At 29.5% G+C, this 22,713-nt stretch overlaps 1 protein-coding gene across 1 annotated transcript; it reads right to left on the reverse strand.

The window, feature by feature from the left end:
• Positions 1-246: 246 nt before the first annotated feature.
• Positions 247-966, reverse strand: LOC111369506. The gene is made up of 3 exons (XM_022991055.1): positions 778-966; positions 561-675; positions 247-418 (listed from the first exon to the last, which is right to left on the reverse strand). Exons 1-3 carry the CDS (start codon positions 815-817, stop codon positions 265-267), a joined length of 309 nt encoding a protein of 102 aa, XP_022846823.1. The 5' UTR covers positions 818-966; the 3' UTR covers positions 247-264.
• Positions 967-22,713: the final 21,747 nt, after the last annotated feature.

The raw sequence follows: 22,713 nt of genomic DNA on the forward strand, positions 1-22,713 counted from the left end.
TCCATCAATGGTTTCTTGAAAGAGAAATCTCATCGCTTGTTTCACTTGCTTTTCCCTTGATCGTGTCATTGGTCCGCCATCGACTATCAACGGATCTCGTCTCGTACTCGCCTTCGTCGAGTTCCACTCCTAGATCATATCAATAGAAGTTTGCAGAATTAAATAAAGGTACAATTTCTATCTAAACACAAAGCAAATCCTTGATAAAAATTAAAATTTGTTTTATTTTCTGCCATGCATGATTAAGTAAATTTCCAACAAAAATTAGAATAAAAAACTAACAAGGCCATTGCTAAAAATACAATAATACCTCAGTTCTTTTCTTGGGGTGATTGTACCTGAATCGACTTCAAACTTAAACAACCCTGTCTGAATGAAATGGAGGCAATCATCTGCATCCATCTGCAGAGGCAACAACCTGCTACCATTGAGATTAAAGACACAATTTTAATGGAGATGAAAAAGTAGGGAACTCAAGAGCAGGATTTTCAATTAAAAAAGAAATCGATTTGTAAATTACACAAATTTATACTGATAACAAAAATGGGAAATCAATTAACCTCACACGCGCCAAAATCAATAGGAATGTATCCTCGTCCAAACCTTTAGTAGCCTTCAACATACTGAAAATCACCTGCATATGTCTGCAAGGACAACTACCAGCTACCATTGAGACTAAAGGCTCCATTTAAATGGAGATGAAAAAGCATGGAACCACAGAGCAAGATTTTCAATTAAAAAAGAAATCGATAAATTGCAAATTAAAAAAGAAAATACCTTCAACATCACCCATCTTCTTTTCAATTTCACAAGACATCTGAGATACATACCAAAGAAAGGAAAAATGAAGAGGTTGAGTGGATTAGGATTAATAGCCGCTATGAGAGAGGAGAAACAGAGGTAAGGAGAATGGACGGTCTAGGGTTTGATTTTATTTCGTAGTACCAAAGAAGAGGAATTGATGTAAAGAAGCAAAAGATGAAAGCAAAGCAAAATAGAGGGAAAAGTTTAAAAAAATGAAAAACAAAACAAAAAGAAATTCAGAATGTTGTGAAATTTTCAAGCGGGATTGAAATTTTTAGGAGGGAAAATTGTTTGAAATTAATATATAATTATTTTTATTATTTAATTTGATTAAATTATTAATAAATGCATAATTGATTTTGATTAAAGTAGCATAATACTTTCTTATGTGATAATTTATAATTATTGTTGGAAAGTATTTTAAATTATTATTTATACACTAAAAAAATATTCTAAATTAATGATTACTTATTATAGAACAAATAAATTCATTAAGTTAATCTATTTATCATGTTAATATTGATAATCAAATTTTTTTAGGGACAATTCACTTTCTTTGAAATACGTCACTTTTGTTCATTTAAATAGTTCAATCATATATATTGCTTAGAATTGAAATTGAACAATTCAAGTTCAAGTATGGTTCTAGTAATTACGTGTAATAAAATGGTTCCATATACAAAATACTCGAAGTATTTTGGATAATTTTCTGTGTCACTCTCGACCATCCTGTGGACCGTACTGTCAAGAATTTTATTCCATGTTCACATGTGCAGCTAAGTTCAGAACAGGATGGGTTCAGAGTACCCACCTCATTTATTTTATTTTTTATGTAAATAGGAAGGAGCACCCGAAGTATATAGTTATAGAAGGACATAGTCCTCTTGAAATTATTTGAATACTTTTGACAATAAATATTATGCTTATAGTTAATTACCTTAGTTAAAAAAATTTAAACAATTAAAACAATAATATAGCTGTTGAATGTCGAAAACTATTTCGGCACCAAATTAGAGTTGTTAACCAAATTGTCATAAACTTTCAACGACTAAACATAATCAACTGTTGAATGTTACCTTTAATGACTATGTAGTACTAGTCGTTGAATGTTAGAAACTATTTTGATGCCAAATTAGGTTTGGTAACTAGGTTGTCATAAACCTTTAACAACTAAAAATAATTGGTCGTTGCATGTCACCTTTAATGGCCACTAAATAAATAGTCGTTGAATACAACGAGATTATGATCGTTGAATATTTATTATATTATACGTGTTTCTAACAACCAATTTTGTTGTCATTGAATATGCACTGAATTTTGGCTCCCACTCACAACGACCAATTTTTATTTCGTTGTCGAAAATATAGAACTAAAAATTAATTTTTTGGTCGTTGTAAGATATTTTCAACTAATTTAAAATTATACTGTTCATCATTCAATATCAATGACCAAACTTATAATTTAGTTGTTGAAAAGAGTTTTTAACGACCAAATTGATGTGGTTTTTGAAACATAAGTTGTAAAATATCATTTTTCTTGTAGTGATTTTTCAACATCTCTCGCTCGCACATGATGTTTTCTCCCTTTCTTAGGGCGTAATAGATTTTAGTTCAAGTATTTTTCGATACCTAACTTCAGTTCTCGTTCATGTTTATTCGTCCACACAATCTCAAATTGAGAACTCAGTCTCGATAATAAACAGACTTAATGGATAGAAAAATATATTTCAATTACTTGCTATAATCTCATCTTGATATCTCATTAAGGAGATCGGATCACGTACGCAACATGATCACTTTGTCTCATCTCAACACACATCAAAGTATCTGAATCAATTGTTCATTTGAGTGAACTAATCTCAACCTATTCGACATACTATGTACGTTCATGCAAATCAATATCTCGTAATCCTAACATTAGATAACACATGACTCAAAATTGTTTATCTGTGGGCATACAAAACTCAATCAAGAGTTTTCTAATTCACTAAGCATCATATTCTACACAATTCTAGAGATACAATATTATCAACAAGTATATCTCTTTACATTTTTAGAGTATGATGATTACATACTATCATTTAAGTAGATATATCATAAAGACACTTTCTTTACTAATGCCTCTCATAAAAATACCATCAAATGTGTGGTTCCATGATACTTGGAAATCCACAACACATGAGATAATGGCATAATTATCATGAGTCTCATATTCTCAACCAGTATCATTAGACGGCCAATATATCTTTACCAAAAACTTTCTTTGACTACCAAGATATACGCTAGAAGATATACTTCATACTACTCTATATAGCAAGCGTACACAAGTCTAATTATTAATTATGCTCGATTGACTCTCTTCCTTAGTCGATATTTGCATATCTATTCCAATAACAAGTTATTTCTTCAAAAACAAAATGGAAAAACATATGGTAGCACCATTTGGTATCATAATACCATTTCCAAGGATCATGTTGATACCTACTGACTAGATCCATGTCGTGAGAAATGTTAGAACGAGTATACATTAGCATACTTCTAACTCCTAATCGTACTAGATATGATTCTCTGAATATTTCTTTGAGTACTTATAGAGTCTTTGGAGATATATAAAGACTCATATAGTCGCCTTTCGATATAGGAGTATCAACAGTGTAGCAATTTCACAATTAAAAATAGGAAAATTTGTAGCAGAGGACCCAAACATTTATAACATTAGCAGACTTTTTTTAAATCTTTAATTTGTTGCAATCGTCACCTCAAACCTTTCGAAACGTTGTAGCGAAGGCCCATTTGGATGGTTTTCATCCAAAAGTCTGTTAGTTGACTAAAAAATTTGAATTTCACCATATTTTTAATTGTTTTAAAAGGGTAAAATAGTAACTCTCCATTTACTATATTAATATAAGTGAGAAATTAAATTAAAAAAAAAGAAATAAGAAAAAAAAATGAAGTCAGTCGTCTTCTTCTTCCCACCACCTACCCACCCCACCCCCACTCCCACCTCAAACCCAAACCCAAACCAAAAATCAATTACCGCCACCTCCACATCCGCCTCCACCTCCACCTCCATTTCCACTCTTGATTTTTTGCATATCTTAATTTGTGTAGAATATAAGTGCACAACATTTATTAGAAAAGATATCAGATGCCACACTCTATATTTTGCAAATCTCAGATTTGCGTAAAAACCCAATTTCCATGGCAGCAAACATTTAGTAGAAAGATATGGCATCTGATATCTTGCACAGTAATAGAAAGATATTAGATTTGTGTAAAAACCCAAATTCTTCAACGCTGTATATGCCGCGAGCTCCCTTAAATCCATGGCATTCGTATTGAACCCAAATCCGTAGTCCCTTTGAAGTTTGTCCAAGTCAGACTTAATTCCAACGCCCACAAAGTTGTAGTCCAATTCTGAGAGGAGCTCAACGAGATGGTAGGGAATATAAGAGGAGTGGATGAAGAAGACGACTGGGGATTTCTAGATAGAGAGAGAGAGAGGGGGGGAGCTGGGGAAGATGATACACAGTTTTGATTTTTTTTTCTTTTTTTAATTTAATTTCTCACTTATTTTAATGTAGTAAATGGAGAGTTACAATTTTACCCTTTCAAAAAAAATTAAAAATATGGTGAAAGTCAAATTGTTTAGTGAACTAACAAATTTTTGGATGAAAATCATCCAAAGAGGCCTTCGCTGCAACATTTCGAAAGGTTTGGGGTGACAGTTGCAACAAATTAAAGGTTTGTGGAAAGTCTGCTAAAGTTCTAAAGGTTTGGGGCCTTGCTGCAATTTTCCCTTGAAAATATTTTAGAATCTAAATAATATACAACTCTTGCAACAAAGTAAGAAGACTACAATAATCTTTTTAACACAAGATGCACAATTTGCTAAACCTATGTCATTTGCTTCAAAGATTAATGACAACCATTTCAAAATAGTCTCAATACACTCCTTCTCATGCTTTGGTAGTATAATATTATCAACAATAAAATTACAATTACAATTTACTTTCAGACCTTTATAAAAACATAGTGATCTTTATACATATGATGAAATTTTGTACAAGAATTAAACTCTGTTAAAACTCAAGTACTAATTGTCAAGATGACTCCATTAGGTTACAAATGTAACTATAGAGTTACCACAATACTATAAATCCATTTAACATGGTACCTACAAATTGATTCATGTAGATCTCTTTAATGAATTCTCAATTGAAATTCAAAGTATAATTTCTCTAAAAAAATGAGCTTTATCTTCCACTTAGTTTTTTAAGAACCTAAATGTTTTCAATAAAAATAATGTCCCATTAGAACTTCCTCTAAATCTCAAATAAGATTGGAATTCTGTACTCTATATATACTTCCATCACTTTCCTCAAATTTCTTCATTAGTTTTCTGAACCAAAAATCATTTAAATTAAATATCTCTTAGGTCCTACCCATAACCACAAATAATTGAAATTAGATAGTTCTTTAATAGCTCCTATTTGAAAATAGAGTATTCCCATTTGAATCAGGAGTTTAAACCAACTCCCATGTATTTAAAACTAATTTATCAATACATATAATATAAATTTCAATAATATTCTCCAAAATTTTCTCCCCTACTAGGAAAAAATGTCAAATGTCACATCTTGTGATCCAAGGTCCATCCAAAATCGTACTTCAGTACCTTTTTGGACTATCATGTCAATCACAACGATATATCTCGATCTAAATAGACTCATGTTCCCAAACTCCTTATTAAGAACTTGTATGTCGATTATGAATATAAGATAACTCATATTTGGTTATCAACGTGTCCAAAGCTTATATATTCTGAAAGTACTTAGTTAACCGACACTCTTTTCAAAAACAAAATACATAATTGGACTGCATTATCTTAAGCCTCACCATATTCACTAGTATTCCATTCCTTCTACCTAGTAAACCATATAATTAACGGTGATTAAGGAATAGTCAATCTAATAAGAATTTTTCTTTTATTATCTAGGTTACTGAACTCCCATGATAGAGATTTACACTCTCAAACAGTTCCAAAGTCTCCACTTCCAAAACTTGATTTTCTACTCCACTTCAAAGAAGCCTGAATCAATACAATATCTTCAACTTAAGAAAACCAGAGGCACGACTATAAATGCTTGAATCCAGCCATAAATGTAATGAAAATATGAAATTCTATATCTATCTTACAAAGAAATTTGGATGGATTTATTCCATGGAAGTTTAGCTCTTATAGCTTTGAATAATTTTCTCAACTCAAAACCTCAAACCATTGCACAAATATCCAGAACCATATTAAACATCACAACTGTGAATACGAACAGAATTATCACGTATAAGTTCAAGTTAAAGTTTAGAAGAATAACAACTAAGATCAAGTTTAATGGAGCCTTTTATACTATCTTGCCACTTTATCCATTTTGCAAAACTAAGTTGCAGTAAAAGTCATATAAACCTACACTCCATCTTCATTATTTGTATATATCTATTTTGTAACAATTCAAAGACTGGACAATAGATTAAAAACACTTTTTTGATCTCATACAAAGTGGGGTTTTAACTCTTAAATCCACTATTCACATAAGATGAGATCCAATATATATAGTATTGATATGTAAACAACATTAAAGGAACATATTCTAGTGTAATACTCTTTAGCTTAACTACTTTGGAGTTAAAAGATTCAAATTGTATGATTGAAACACTTGAACTTCATAATATTGATCATCTACTAGAACCAATTTCATGTACTTCTATTTGATACATACTTCTTGGTCCCTTTTCCAGTCTTCTCATTTATCTACATCTATTTTAGCTTATTTAAAATTTAAGATTCAAAGTCTTATGAGAACTAAAACTTTGCTACATAAGCATGTTCTCGAGACTTAGGAAGATCAAGTCGCGTGTCTTTTAACTTACACGACGAATATTGTCAATAGAGAAAATTGACACTTCAATTTGTAAGTCACATGATTTTCAAAGTTTCCATAGATTGAGAAGGGATGAATTTGAACTTACTACTCATCTAAAAAAATGTGAGCAACAAAAATGTCAACACTATGTTAGCCATCTCAACTAAGTCACATTCAAGAAAAAAGATTATCTATAAGAGAAATTAACAATTCAAATGTTCAAGCACTAAAATCTATCTTTCTCTGTACTTAACAAAGTTCTAATCTTTATTCTCTAGAGTAATATAACCCACATCAGGTCTACTATTCCGTGATTGATGCTCTCTAAATCATCACATTCTTCTGGTACACTCAAAATCTCATCATGACAAATGTTATTGCATTTAACTTATTACCTTTATTAAGGTCAACAAATATAGATTTGGATGCCACAATCTATTAGATTTTAGAGTCAATTTTTGTTCACAATCAATGCTCATTTATGCATATATACAATTTTACATTAATGGAAATTAACATATACTATAGTTGAACGATAGGTATAGAGTCAAAAGTTCACTATGTTCCCATTCATTGTCCACAATTGTAATGACCCAAATTTTAACATTTAGATCGTTACTAAAAGTTTCATTCCCATATCAAAATAAATTTATCAAACATTCCAACATGAATATTTTTAGTTCCATCAATAAAGAAAATAAAATATATGGGAAACATAATTAATTGAAACATGTCCTACATTCTAAATAACAATTTTCACATGGAAATAAAACTAAAATAACACTGAAAGATAAAGACCCATAGTCATGTTACTCTGGATTATTTTTTATTGAATTCCAAAATTTCTGGCATCGCGACTGTACCTCATTGCCCATCAACCAACAACCCGTTCTAACCTGTGAGGAGTAGGGGGAAATGGTGAGTACATGAGAATACTCAGTATGACATGAAAAATCATTGTGCAATCCCGAATAAAAATATTTAAATACATGTGTCAAAATAACATACTATCATCATATCTTTAGAATTCGGTAAGAGCTCAAAAAACATCATATCTTTGGTACCAAATGGCCATAACATACATATCATATCATATCTTTAAACTTTCTTAAACCTAATAATTCAACAACATAAAAAAAATAATTTAAATGAGATAAAAGCAACACCACCTCATTATCCTACCTCGTTGGATCAAACGAATTTTTGAAGAAACAAAACCCAAATCATGCTCCAACTTTATTTTCAGCCTACTGTCATGTTTATAAAATTATATTTTATGGTGAAAGAAATCTAACTTTTTCTATGAAGAAATCGGTTACATAAATGGATAAATATAGGACAAGTGTCCTATAGAAAGTAGAAGTCCAATTTACCCAAAACTCCTATCCAATCCAAATAAAGTAACCTACTTTAACTCAATCCCAACAACTCCTGCACGTGGCTTCATAAGTTATTAAAAAATATAATTTATTTAATAAAAGTAATATAATATTATATTAAAATACTTCATCAATCCTAAGAATGCAACACGTGGAGCTCATGAGAAGTTTCACTAATAACTAAATCTAATGCATCATCACAACAAAGTAAATCTTTCAATTTTAATATCTTGGGCTTCACTTATCCGAACTAACTTTTTCTCGAGTTTAAAATACATGATTAAATACGAGCTATTCAACGAGTCCCATATTGATATACTTATTTTTGCCTTATCGAAATCTAACTATCTGGTCTAAATAAATATATATTAATACATATATCACTTTAGTCCCCTAACTTTTCAAAATTTAAAATATAGCGTATAAAATAATTAATTCTATTCTATGAAAAATTTTGGGACATTACAACAATCCTATCGTTTCACTGTCATAGACTTAATTTTATAATGCAAAATTTTATGATTTCTAAGCGAGAATTACATTAATTCTTTGAGCTTGAAAACTCAAACTCAGTTAGTGAATCAAATAGTTCTAGATAATATTTTCTATAAATCTTCCAATCACTGAACTGCCACTCAACTAACAATCAATAGGTCTGAATAAGAATTTCACTAATTCTACTAACCTTGGTATTTATAATAAATCGCAAATTAATGGATATAATGTAATTAAGTAAGATAATACCATAATGTGCACATTTATCCATCAATGACATATATCATGATATTACAAATTAATTCTTTTCAGAAAATAATCCAATTATGATCGAAGAATAAAACTCATATCATTTAAGTTTTATTATACATATTCTCAATCTCGCTTTAATATTAGTTGAACCACAATTCCAACAAATCGGAAGTGACATCAAAACTCTCATACTCTGCTTATCACCAAAAATGTCCCAAAAATATTCATGTATTCCGTTCGGTTGTTAAATTCTAGATATATTTATTAATTTTAATAAGCATGTAGCTTTTCAACAAATTCCATAACCTTGCTTTTCTAGCATTTCTTCTAATGATGCTATAAGTGTGCATAGATCCGGCAACATCTAATTAAGCACACAAATTGAAAATTAGTTACAATGGATCACATAACATAATCAAAAAACTTACACCACTCGTGAACGTAAATAAAACGTGGTATTTTAAGTAATACTTTGGAATATTTTTCATTTTCAAAAAAAATTAAAGCATTTGAAAAAATAATTTCCACTAGCCAAATACAACTTAATAAATATTCTTGATCTTATAAAGAAATTTCAAAATTTAATCAAGTTAAAAAATATTTTTAATGCTTTCTGCAAATTTATTTTAAGCAATAAATACCAAAAAAAATATTTTTTTAACTATACCAAAATTAATTAATTTATATTAAAAATAAAAAAATAATTCATGGAGCAATCAACTATTTTCATAATTGAAATCGGGTCCCATATACGCCCTCACATACGGGACCACTTTGTATTTATTTTTCAAATTAATAAAAAAAGCACTATCACACTGTTATTGAAAAAATTTCGATTGATCATCCCTACTAATTTTGATGTTATGAGTTCATTTGCGTGGTCTAATTTTAAAAATCAAAATTTAAGATTGCATTTTGGGACATTAACAGATCTGTAAGAGAGTGGAAATTCAGATTTTCGACAAACCTTCGAGATGTTATAACTTCTTCATCTTAAAGGACAAAATTAATGATTTTTATACCGTTCGGAAGGTTTCGAGAAGATATATCGAACCATACTAAATGTGAAGCATGAAATGCAATGTAAAAGAAGTTATCATGTAACGAAGTTTCGGATTTTACCAAATTTAATACAAAAAAATCAGATTTTTATCCAAACTTTGGGAGATCATAACTTCCTCATTTTAAGTCCCAAAAAATCTATCCAGTGATGTCAAATGGAAAGAATGAAATGTAGTGTAAAAGAAGTTATCATGTGATGAAATTTCAAATTTTTACCAATTATCGTACAAAAAATTAGATTTTCATCCAAATTTCAGAAACCCATAACTTCTTCATTTTAAGTTCAAAATTTAAGTTATTTATATGATTGGAAAGTTCATTAAAATGTCTTTCTAAGCATACCAATAGTACTGCACAATAATCATTGAATAAAATGCAGTATTTTTTTTAATATTTTTGCAAAATTTTCTAGGGTTTTAATTTTTTCCAAATGCATTCTAAAGCATATTATGTACATAATTCCAAAATTTCGTTAATTTTAGGCATCTATATTAAAAGATGCCATTAAAAACCACATAAAATTTCAAAACTTTACATACAAGATTCATAACTCAATTGAATCATGTAATGGCTTAATTGTTACAATAAGAAATTCAATCTTATGTCTCCAATACCAATGTAATAATTCACAGCATGCATAATTATAAATTTCGAGTCAAGATACTTACTTAAATGATAAATTATAAGATCTTTTGAATGGTTGAATACCTTGCTTTCTAAAACTCTAAATCTGCAATTTTCTTGCAATCCAATAGTCTCAAACCTGATCACAGTGGTAGGGAACTATTAGCTACAATCTAAGTGGCAATTTTTGTGAGTTCTCATGCCAAAATAATGCTTCTAGGTGCCTTTCATTTTTGGTGATATTTTCCACACGAATTTAACTGTTTTTCTTGCCATCCTTCACTCTCACAAATTCTAGGCAAATAATTAGAGGTTAAACATGGGAGTTATGGGATGTTATGGGGTGTTTGTAGGTTTGAATCTAGAATACAAATCACTCCCTCCAATCCTTTTGATACCTTATGGGTCGGGTTGCATCATGTGGGCAATCTACGACATGTATTTTCCAACACGTTCGTTCCCACATAAAAACAGCTTACAGATATCTTCACCAATGCAAGTCATTAGCTGGATAACTCTTTCACAATCTTCTTAGCAAGTTGACATACATGCCCTTGGCAAGTAAATGGCTAGTGCTTGATTGATGGCTGAGCAAATGAAAACATTTAACAATTGTAATTTAACCGACAATCAACGATTCCTTGGTTTATAGTTCAGCAAATAGAAAATGGTTCAGCAATTGGAAACTGATTTGTACCGATTTATTTTCAACAATTCACCAAATGTATAGGAATTCTTCTATTTCATTGTGTATGCGTTCCTGCATGTGTGTGTGTATAACCACTCAAACACACTCATTCATATGCATACAATTAAATAATAATAATAAAAATAAAATAAAATTTGTTTTATCAAAGCTTAACACATGTCCAATTCATTTAAATGGGTGATGACAAGATTTAACCCAAGATATTTGCTTACTAGAGTACCATATTGAATATATAATGCTAAATTTATATCATTTCATTTTAAATATTATCCTCAACGATAATCATGTGTTTAGAGAAATTTAAGGAAGAAATTAGTCCTCTTTATGTTCATATTGTCAAAAGGGAAAATAGTTTGAGAAACATATAAAAAGAATGGATATAATATATTGATTTATATGTACAATTAATAATTATTTAATTAACTTGTTTAGTATAATTTTTATTATGTATTTTTAGTGAAGATTCCTCTTTCACATTTATAATCTTGTATTTGTATAAAATTGAATAACATGTTAATATACATTTCTAACGTTTAATAAATATATATTCATAGGTAAATATGCAATTAACTTTAAAATATTTTTTTAGAAAAAATGAGAAACATTCACTCTATTATGAAATATAGAGAGGAAGATAAGATAGTAGAGAATTAAATAGAGTTATGTGTTCTTTATTGAGAAATAAAGTCATATATTTAGGGAAAAAAATAATTAGGGCTACAATGGATACAATACTCATAATAAATAAAATTGTAGGGGTTTAATTGTCATTCACTATTATACATATAATTTATAACACTCCTTTTCAATAACACATTACAAAATATCTGCCAGAATAAACCCTTGTTTGACAAAAATTTGATGGGACAAAAATATCAAATGAATGAAAAACAATACAGTTATTTGGGATTATTAAAAATAAATGCTACCTCATTAAAATATTATCGGAAAAATCTAGTTTAATAAAAACTAAGCAAAAAAGAGAGTTTTGCTACTCTCCTTGATGTTAATCACTAAAAATCTTTGAGTCAACACATTTTAATCTCGCGAATCAATTTCTTGAATATAGATATAGGCAGTGCTTTTATGAATAAATAAACTTCATTATCATTTGAGCAAATTTGTTAAACATCGATATCAGGAGTCTTCTGAAGCTAATGAGTTTAGAAAAATTTTGGAGAAATATGCATTGTTCTGTCTTCTTTAATATAGCCTCATTTGAGTTATGCAATTCGGACTGCATTATCTTTATACAATATTGTTCTACTATTTTTTGCTAAAGCTAATTTGCATGATGCTTAGATATGATGGGTCATGTTCCTCATCCGTACACATTGTCGACTTACATTATGAATTGCAATAATTTCAGAATGATTCGAAGATGTTGCTGTCAAGATTTACTTCTGAGATATCAATGATATAAACTTTACTCCATGTGTAAATACATATCTTATTTGTGATTTAGCATTATGCGAATTAGAGGGATAGCATACATTAATTTGCATATCCCATTAAAGCAGATCTTCACCATTGAGAATAAAATAATTCCAAATCAATTGTATATTTTAGGTAACGAAAAATGTATTTAATACAATTCCAATGTCTTCTAATTTGTGTAGAGCTATATATTGTGAAGAGATCTACCAAAAAAAAAATGTAATTATGCTACGTCGGGTACAATTTGCAAGGCATGCTAATGCTCCAACTATATTAAGATATGGTACTTCAAGATTAAGCGTATGTTTGGTATTGATTTAAATCAAAGTTTAGTCTAAAACAAAGTCAAATAATCAATATTAACTATATTTTCCATGGGTCCCACAATTTTTTAACCACACATTTCAAAAACTTCTATCAAAATTTACTAAAAATCTAATATTAATCCCCACCAAATAAGGGCTAACAACATTTTTTCCATCTTCAAGCGGACGAGTAGATCTTTTTTTTTTTTTTTTTAACATCAAGTGATTGAACAACTATAGGTTATACCAATGGATGTGTTTTGTCCATATAAAAATATTTGAAGATTTTTTCTGTAATTAAATATTGATGAATAAACAATCCTTCTTGAAAATGTTCAATTTGCAACCCAAAATAAAATTTGATTTTTCCTAAATCTTTAATCTAAAATTTATTTTTTAAAATAATCTACAATTTTGTTGAACTCTTCAGAAGTTTCAATTAGATACATAAACTGCCACAATTGCAAATCTTATATTTTTTTACTTTATGAAAACATATGGGAAGACATTGTTATTTTATAACCATCTTTCAACAAATATTCATTCAGACGATTATATAACATGGGTCTGGATTGTTTTAATCCATAATGATCTTTACAATTTAATTGAAAATATAGTTTTCGAGTATGTATCATTTATTTCTAGCACTTTGAGTCCTTCGTGGACTTTCATATATACGTCACTGTCACTTGAACCATATAGATAGATAGTTATTATAGCCATAGGGAGCTTATCGAGCCTTTATGACATAATCAAACAAATAAATCTAAAAGTGATGATGTCCATTTTGAGAAAGTATGTTTCTTAATAATTAAATCTAGGCCGTTGGGAGAAATATTGTGTTACAAGTTAGGCTTTGAATTTTGTAATTTTATTATTTTCATTTCTCTTTCTTACAAAACTTCACTTGTATGTTATATAGACTACATTTTCAGGTGTTCAAATGGCATGTCCAAACACTTTTCATTTCTCTAAAAAATTCAACTCCGCCAATATAAATTCTTTCTATTTTGACCAATCATTTTGTATATGACTGTCTTTAATAGACCGTGGTTTAGGATCATCATTTTGCATGATTTCAATAGTCACGTTAAAAACCAAAATATTGTATATAATAATATTTTTTGAACAATTGTGATTTTTTATGAACCATATCATCAGTATTTGATTAATAAATCTTTTCTAATGTCATTCTTTTTTTAATTTTTGGTTGATTTTTCTCTTATACTTTTCTCGTTCGAGGTACAGAATCTTTTGAATAAACTAATCCATCATGCTTCTAACTTTTTTGAGATTCATTACCTATAGCAAATTGTACGTCAATTTTTATGAAATTGTTTTCTTTTGGTACATATGACTTTGTCACTTTTCTTATATCAACAAATATATTAGACAATTGATCTGTAACTCTTTGTAAGTAAATATTTTTTTCAACCTTCTACTTACATTGATTGTTGCGGGATTCAAAGTGATATAGAATTATTTCAAGAAATACATTAAGTAATTGATTTGCAAGTCCTTGCAAGTGAATGATTTTTCCAACCTCTTGTTTACATTGATTCATGAGAGGTTTAAAGTGAAATAGAGTTATTTCATTTGAAATTTTTTTACCTTATTCTAAGGGATGTAATTTTGTGCATCCCAAAATTTGGAAAGTTATTTCGTCAAAATGATAATTTGTAAAACGTGAAATAAATAAGTCACCAATTAAATATTCTAAATGTCTAATAATGCATGTTGAATCAAATCATTATAAATTTCAATTCTTCATTGGGGACCCATTTTGCTACATCTCGGCGGTGAAAATTATGGCTTTGATAATGCAATCGAAACCCTCAAATAAGAAATATTGGATTCATAACCAATTGCAAGTTGTAGATGTGAATACTAATAAGTCATTGGTCTGATACGAATTAATGATGTAGCATGTAATATGACATGACCCAAAATATGAATTGAGAGTTTTTGTTTCATGAGTAATGGTTTGTCTAGCAATTAATTGTAGATGTTTGATAAATGATTCTGTTAAGCTATTTTGTGTGTGGATACGAGCCACCGAATGTTCATTGACAATCCCAATTGATGTGGAATACTAGTTTAATGCTTGTGATCTAAGCTCACGAACATTATTAAGATGAATTATCTTGATTGAATAATTGGAATTGAACTCGTAATTTTATGATTTAGGCAAGTAGTCTAGCAAAAGCTGCGTTTCTAGTAAAAAATAGGCAAACATAGGACTATCTAGTGGAAGGTAGTACCATAAATGAAGAAATGGTCCATATCTTGGGTGTATCGGGCCATATATATCTCCATGAATTCTTTTTAAAAAAGTTGAAGATTCAATACTAACTTTTGTAGTGGAAGATCTAATGATTAATTTGTTTTGTGAAAAATCAATATATTAGTAATCATTAGATAAAAGAATCTTCTTGTTTTTAGAGGCTGTCCATCTATGTGAGTTATTAATTATTCAATGCATCATTATAGCTTTTGGATGTCCAAATTTATTATGCGAAAGTATAAAAATTTTTAGGTCAACGAGCTTTGGATTCATGGTAATTTTGATTTAATTATTTTTATAAATGTATAATGCATGTCTAAAAGGAACAGTAGGAGTTTGAAAGTATAAAAATTTTTAGGTCAACGAGCTTTGGATTCATGGTAATTTTGATTTAATTATTTTTATAAATTTATAATGCATGTCTAAAAGGAACAGTAGGAGTTTTTTTTTATCTGCTTCTAGCTAGATACAAAAAAAAAAAAAAAAAAAAAAAAAAAAAGTTATGCAAATATATTCATTATTATTTTCTTCCATTGTCTTAATATGATATCCATTATAGCAAATATATTTAAAACTAAGCAAATTTGTTTTCGATTTATTGGAATGAAGTGCATAGTTAGTACATAATTTTATAATATTTGATAAAATAATAAAAGTTCTTTTGAAGCCTTCTACTCTATTTGATTCAACTTATATCGTATTAACATATGGGAAAATTGCAGTGTTGGTCCCAAAAGTTTCATTTTGCTGTAGATTATACCCAAATCTTTAATTTTTGTGGTCATAGTCCTAGACCTTTATATGTAATTGCAGCGGTGGTCCATTTTATGCATTCTGTCCAAATTGCTGTCAATCAATAGGAAAATCTGAATTTTGACTCAAACGGGACACTTACTTCATGGGCGAAATTGTCAAAACCACTATTTCACTACCAAACAAATCTCGTTTCCCTATCTTTTTATTACCCTACCCTAATTTCTATCTCTCTCTTTAACATTTCAGGAGGCAGATAAGTAGAGTTGACTGCCATGGAAGTGAATATGTGTAGATGTGGAAACCCTATCCAGATTGAAGCTGAAATTCGAACCCTTTGGTCAATGGAAAATTGTATGTGTAGAAATTGAATTTTAGGATTTGTGATAGGGATGGTTGTAACTTGGATTTGTAGCTAGATCTGTTTTTATGTTATTGTTAGATTTCTTGTATGCTGTTAGTAATAGAAGAATGGTTGTTTAGTGTTTTGGATTTGTTGTTTTAATGGCTGTATTTTCCATATTTGGGAGCCCAATATTAAGTAATATAAGTACGTGAATAACTTAATAATTTTCTCAGGGAGTAATATGAATGCCTTGTTCAACTTAGAAATGCAGAAAAAATCCCTAAATTTTTGTTGATGGTGAAATATAGGTACCAGACTTTCTGTACTTGGTATAGTATTGGTCCCAAACCTTTTATAAATAAATCAGCATAGGTCCCAAATCTGTGTAAAATAATCCAACATAGGTTCCAAACCTTTGTCCAAGAATGCAACATAGGTCCCAACTATTAACGCCTGAATACAACTATGATGACCATAATTTTGTTCGGTTCTTGTACCAAAACACCAGATTATGCATAGAAAAATGGAATAGAAGCTATCAACAAGGTATCAACACTGCAATATACTCAAAAACTATTGTCATTAGCAACCAAATTACATTTTCGGCCATTTCCCAAAAACAAGACCACATTACGTGCATTTTGACCACCACTCTTGGAACACTTGGAATATCTATCATGCACTATCAAACACCAAATAAAACCACATTAAGATTAAATTAGTTTTTTAGCCATTCCCCAAAAACAAACAAGAAATTTATCAGTACTAAACATGTGAGATTTGTTTGGTAGTACAATAGATGGTTTTGACAATTTTACCCATGAAATAAGTGTTCCATTTGAGTCAAAATTCAAATTTTCCTGTTGACTGACGGTAGTTTGGATGGAATGCATGAAATGGACCACTGTTGCAATTACATATAAAGGTTTGGTACCACAGCCTCAAAAATGTAAGGTTTTGGTAAATTTTGCAGCAAAATGAAAGGTTTGGGACCGATGCTGTAATTTTCCCTCAGTGTCTTGAAGGATAGTATGCATAGTTACATTATCAACTAAACAGGGATCTTGACAATTCATCCTAAATTTATAAACACAGCTAAATAAATATTTTTGAAAATTAATTTTATAATAAAAAAGAGTTAAGCAATACTTTAAATAGACTAAAAATAGTTTAACGATCAATTTCTCAAATTTTAAGGAAAAATAGTTTTTAGACTTGACTTCTAAATCAAAAAGGAACTAATAAAACACAGAAAAGTAAACTAATCCATATTATCGAGCACGTCACCTTCGATCAAATCATCAATATTATCATTTTGGTCAGAAAAAATAGAGACATCTAAGTAAGTCACATCAATTGTATAGTTAAAATCAACAAAACTTCTCTCCACTTTATCTTTTCCTTTTATTAATTTTTGATAGAGGTCCATAAAATGCTTTATAGTACGACAGGTACTTGACCAATTACCTTTCATTCCATATTTCAAGCAATTTTCTTCGTGCTTCCTTTTGGATACGCTATCTCCATTTGTTTTATGTCGTTTAAAATTTTTGCTTGTGATAGTTTCATTGTTAATTTCGTCCATGATTTCTTCTACGTCCGTGTTCGAATCTGAATCCATGTCCAAGTCCTTGTCTTGATATTGCATTTACTTTAGTTAATGTAGTAACAAGTCTAAAATATAATTTAGGCTTGACTTCTAAATCAAAAAGGAACTAATAAAACACAGAAATGTAAACTAATCCAAATTATCGAGCACGTTGCCTTCGATCAAATGATCAATATTATCATTTTGGTCAGAAAAAATAGAGACATCTAAGTAAGTCACATCAATTGTATAGTTAAAATAAACAAAACTTGTCTCCACTTTTTCTTTTCCTTTTATTAATTTTTTGATAGAGGTCCATAAAACTTTTCTCCACACAATGTTAATTTTGAACTTATTCGGAACAGTTCAGAATGATATTCACTAACAGTGTTAAATTCATCAATAAATTGGAGTATTTCTCAGCAATTTGGATGAGTTATAGTTTAACTGTATGTTAATTACACTTGTTAGGTTGAGCTCAATGCAAATGGATGGAATTGGAAGAAATGAATAACAAATGAGCAATAATGAAAGAAATTCAAAGATTGGGGGACCAAAGTGTAAACATGTAATAGTTGATTAAAACCATAAAATGATGAATGAAGATCATATATGATCAATTGGATGAAATTGGAGGTTAAATTGGTGAAATATTTTCACAAATCAATTTCTAATCAAGAAGTTATGCTCTGGATTTTTATCCTCCACTTGAGACTAGATAACAAAAGTTCGAATTGGAAAAATTGTAGCCCCTTGAATTATCTTTCCAATGTACTTTGAATCACCTCAATGAGATATCGGGAGAGAAAGTTATTACCAAAATATTGAAAGTTGCTCAGGAACGACATCATGCAAACCGGTGCACATGGGGTACAAATTTGTCGAGCACACAAGACCCTAAAATTTTGACCTAAGAGCCTCTTGGTTCAATGGCATGCGAGTGATAGCTTTGCCTGTGTGCGTACTAGCTATTTTCGCAGATGAATCAGTAGTTTCCTTTCGTGATTCAAACCCTTTTAGAACCCCAATTGGACGCAATTTTGACATTTTTTCCGACTCATATGAAATGAGGGCTACATAGAAAAAAAAAATAGTATCGTCAAATTCATAAGGAATAAGGGACCATTTCCTTACTTTTGGGAGAGGAGATTAGACCTAGCAAGGAATTGAAATTCAATTACATCGCGATTTTCAAAAATTCAACCTTGGACTTGAAGATCAACATCTTTTGAATTATTTCATGATTTGAGTGATATTTTCCTATTATTTTTCTTTTAATTTATATATTAATATTTTACGCTAGATTCGCTTTTTGTATCGGAAGAAGATGAACCCTATTCATTAATTATTTCTAATTCAAGACTAGCAATTTATTTTAATTCTTGCATTTTTTTGATTAATTTCACATACACATTGCATTATTTAATTGATTGGCCGCCAATTAAATGGTTAGTTGCTTCTTGTAGTGTTGAAAGACTCATAATAAGTTTAGAACGCAACAAAATTAACATATGTGTAATAAAATGTTAGGAATAACATTTATCACATATGCGATTATATAGATAATCTAAATTATAAGGCATCCTAACCATTCAAATTTGAGTAGGAATAGATTCGGATCATAGTTAAGATGGATTTAATTTGTCTTGGAAAAAAATTTAGTTTTATCAATTGTTAATAACATAAGAACGGAACTAGATTACAAATCAAGAATTGAAAAGATAACAAAAGGAGGAGTCGAAATCCAATACAATCATTCATAATTGATAAAAACCCTAATTTTATTGCTTTCTTAGATAATTTCGCATGACATCATAAAATCTTTATCGAATTCTCTTTTGTTTTATATAATTCGAATTCCATACATAACCGGTAAACTTGAATTGAAATTTATTCCCTGTGGAACAATATTTTCAACTCGCTAAATTTATTACTTATCAACAATCTCATACGCTTGCGAGTTTAACATGAACATTAGATCATATTAAATTATACCCTTCAGGTGTAAGTAAAATTGAACTAGAATTGATAGTGTTTTATTTAAGGAGCAACAATATTTTGTCATAGACAGGTGTAAAACTAGTTAAATTCATGAACTGTACTACATATGTGTGTGTGTGTGTGTGATAATTTGTCGGACGGTAAACAAGATAAAATTAACAAATATGCATTCAAAATTAAGTTGTTGAATAATTACGTTTGCTTAATAGATTTACATGAAAGATACGGAGATAGCCCATGAATTGGGCGTATGTGATGTTGACTAAGATGACTCCGTTAGATGGAAAAGTAATGATTAGGTTTCAATACAAATGCACAAGGAAGATATTCAAGGAACAGTAGATACCAATTTTTGTATAAAAAATAGAAAACAAGCTCTTGATTGGATTCCAACATTACTTGGAATTAAGGCGTAGAATTTGGATACAAAAAGATGGGATATTCCAAAAATCACAATTTGAGATATGCTGAATGTGGCAGTGAAAAATAAATATGTTGTGTAAGCGGCAATGAATTTTTTTTTCTTTGCTAATTTGGTGACAAGAAAAAAAAAAAATAACTCATATGATTTGAGATTGTATATAGACTACCTTCAACTAATTTACTTTGATTTTGTGAGAATTATGCTGATACATTAATATTATGAAATAGAGAGAAAAAGATAAATAGAGAAGTTAGTAGATTTATGTGTATTTTATTGTGAACTAAATCCCCATATTTATATGAAAAGGATTAGAAATACAATGGATACAATAGTCATAATGACTAGGAATGCATGGATATAAATGTCATTAACTAATAAGCATACAATTTACAACAAACTCAAAATTATAGTTCATTTTCGGGATTTTTTGTGTCAAGCATTTTCTTGAGGAGAGATTATATATATAATAAAATTAGCAAAACAGCTGTTTTGACATGTTAAATGACAAGAGTTTACCCATTATTTTGTTGAGATGAATGTTTTCTCAATATTTTGGCAGTGTGCTAAATAGTTGTAAAAGTAGAAATTAAATAAATTGTTTTGAAAGAAATGAAATCGTGCTAAAGTGTGTAAGATAGATAGCTGTAACACCCAAAATTTTTATAAAAACTGGAGTGTTACAAAAAAACTAAATTTTCTCTTTAATAATTGTGGAATGTTACAGATAAAAGGAATTCTTTATTTTCAACCATAAATATCAATTCCAAAACAAGATTTGAGTTTCTAAAAATTTTAAACACAATCAATGACTAACTAAACAAATGAGTTTTTGAACAAATAAAACTAATAATTAAATTTAGAGACATAAAAAATAATAATAATAAATAATAAATGTTTTATTTCTTTTCTCATTTCTTCGATTCACTTGGTAATCTGCATAACCATCCTGTCACAATTTTCAATCGACCTGAACTAACTTGTAAAAATTTCTAAGAGTGAATATTCAAAAATATCTAGTAAGATACATGCAGTTTTCATACACAATTATATAACAAATAAAATCTACACTTCATACCAATATGCTCTTATGAATTATATTGGTGACCAAGCGACACACTCATCTTAGGTCCTCTTATAATCTCGTAGGATTTCATTTCTCTTTTTAAAGAATTCGAAGGTCTACTGGCAACCATGCATATTTAATTGAATATAAAAGTACAGAGAAATGAAAACACTTGCACGAAGCATCTTACCTTGCTAAATAAAATGAAATATAATTGCTCGCGCCCAATTTCTTTTCTCAACCTCCCGGCTTCATTGAAAGTGTTTTGACTGACAATGATGTATACAAACTTTTAGATTTCCAACATTACTCTCTCTCTCTCTCCCTCCTTTCCCCCTTAAATGAATATTTGGATTTGTGTATGTAAAACTCTTCCACCAGGCCTATATATAGGTGTAGGCTAGAGAAATTGATAAACCAAAAATTATTTGATGTGTATCATAAAACAAATATTGTACTTTATCATTGTTTTATTCAATCTAAAAAAACTACCATCCCTATCCAATATCGATATATTTCATCTCTTTTTATCAAAATCCAATTAGATAAGATAGGAATTTAAAATACCTTTCATTTGTCCTCTTTTTAGTATAAAGATAAATTTTATTTTATTTTCATTACGTGTGTTACAATAGCTGTAACTATCGTGAATAAATGAACTATCTTGAAAAACTTGACACCGTGCACATGTTCACATACGATGAAGGTTTGTCCAGTTTGGGAGAGAAATGGATAGTTGACACAGTCTTGAAAAATAAAAGTTGACGTATTTTTTATCGTAAAACAATAGAGAGAGAATGGTAAACGAGTTATGGGAGATTGCTAAATCAGTGCCACTTCAGATTTGACGTGAAGAAGGAGAGGATAAATATATTGACATTATATTATTTTATAACATACAATATTTTAATTGCATAAAAAGTCCATTGTCGTTACTAGTGTTACCAACATTTTTCATGAAATTATTATCCTCAAATTTTCATTTAAGAGTAGATATGATCTTGTTTGATTTGATTTGGTATAGAGTGGAACCGAGTACTAATGAAAATCATAGAAATAAAATCATTGATTTCATAGCTATCTATAGAATTGAACCACCAGTTTCATTTCAGTCCGATTCGATTGTTCATACTAGGGCTATACAAAAAAAACATGAAACTGTAAATCGAGCCAAACCCGTTGATTTGAAACCGTTGGTTCAGGTCTACATGGACTCGCAGTTTTTATTCCCTCAAACCGAACCAAATAGTTTCAAAATGATTTGGTT

Source organism: Olea europaea, chromosome 20 (genome assembly GCF_002742605.1).
Source record: "Olea europaea var. sylvestris chromosome 20, O_europaea_v1, whole genome shotgun sequence".
In the NCBI taxonomy this organism is placed as follows: domain Eukaryota; kingdom Viridiplantae; phylum Streptophyta; class Magnoliopsida; order Lamiales; family Oleaceae; genus Olea; species Olea europaea.

Bases quoted from the DNA above. Each gene is read 5' to 3' on its own strand.
- LOC111369506 (XM_022991055.1), bottom strand. From the start codon at position 817: ATGTCTTGTGAAATTGAAAAGAAGATGGGTGATGTTGAAG. The intron at 676-777 runs GTATTTTCTTTT...TGGAGCCTTTAG, and splicing joins GAAGATGGGTGATGTTGAAG to TCTCAATGGTAGCTGGTAGT. The intron at 419-560 runs GTTAATTGATTT...CAATGGTAGCAG, and splicing joins TTGATTTTGGCGCGTGTGAG to GTTGTTGCCTCTGCAGATGG.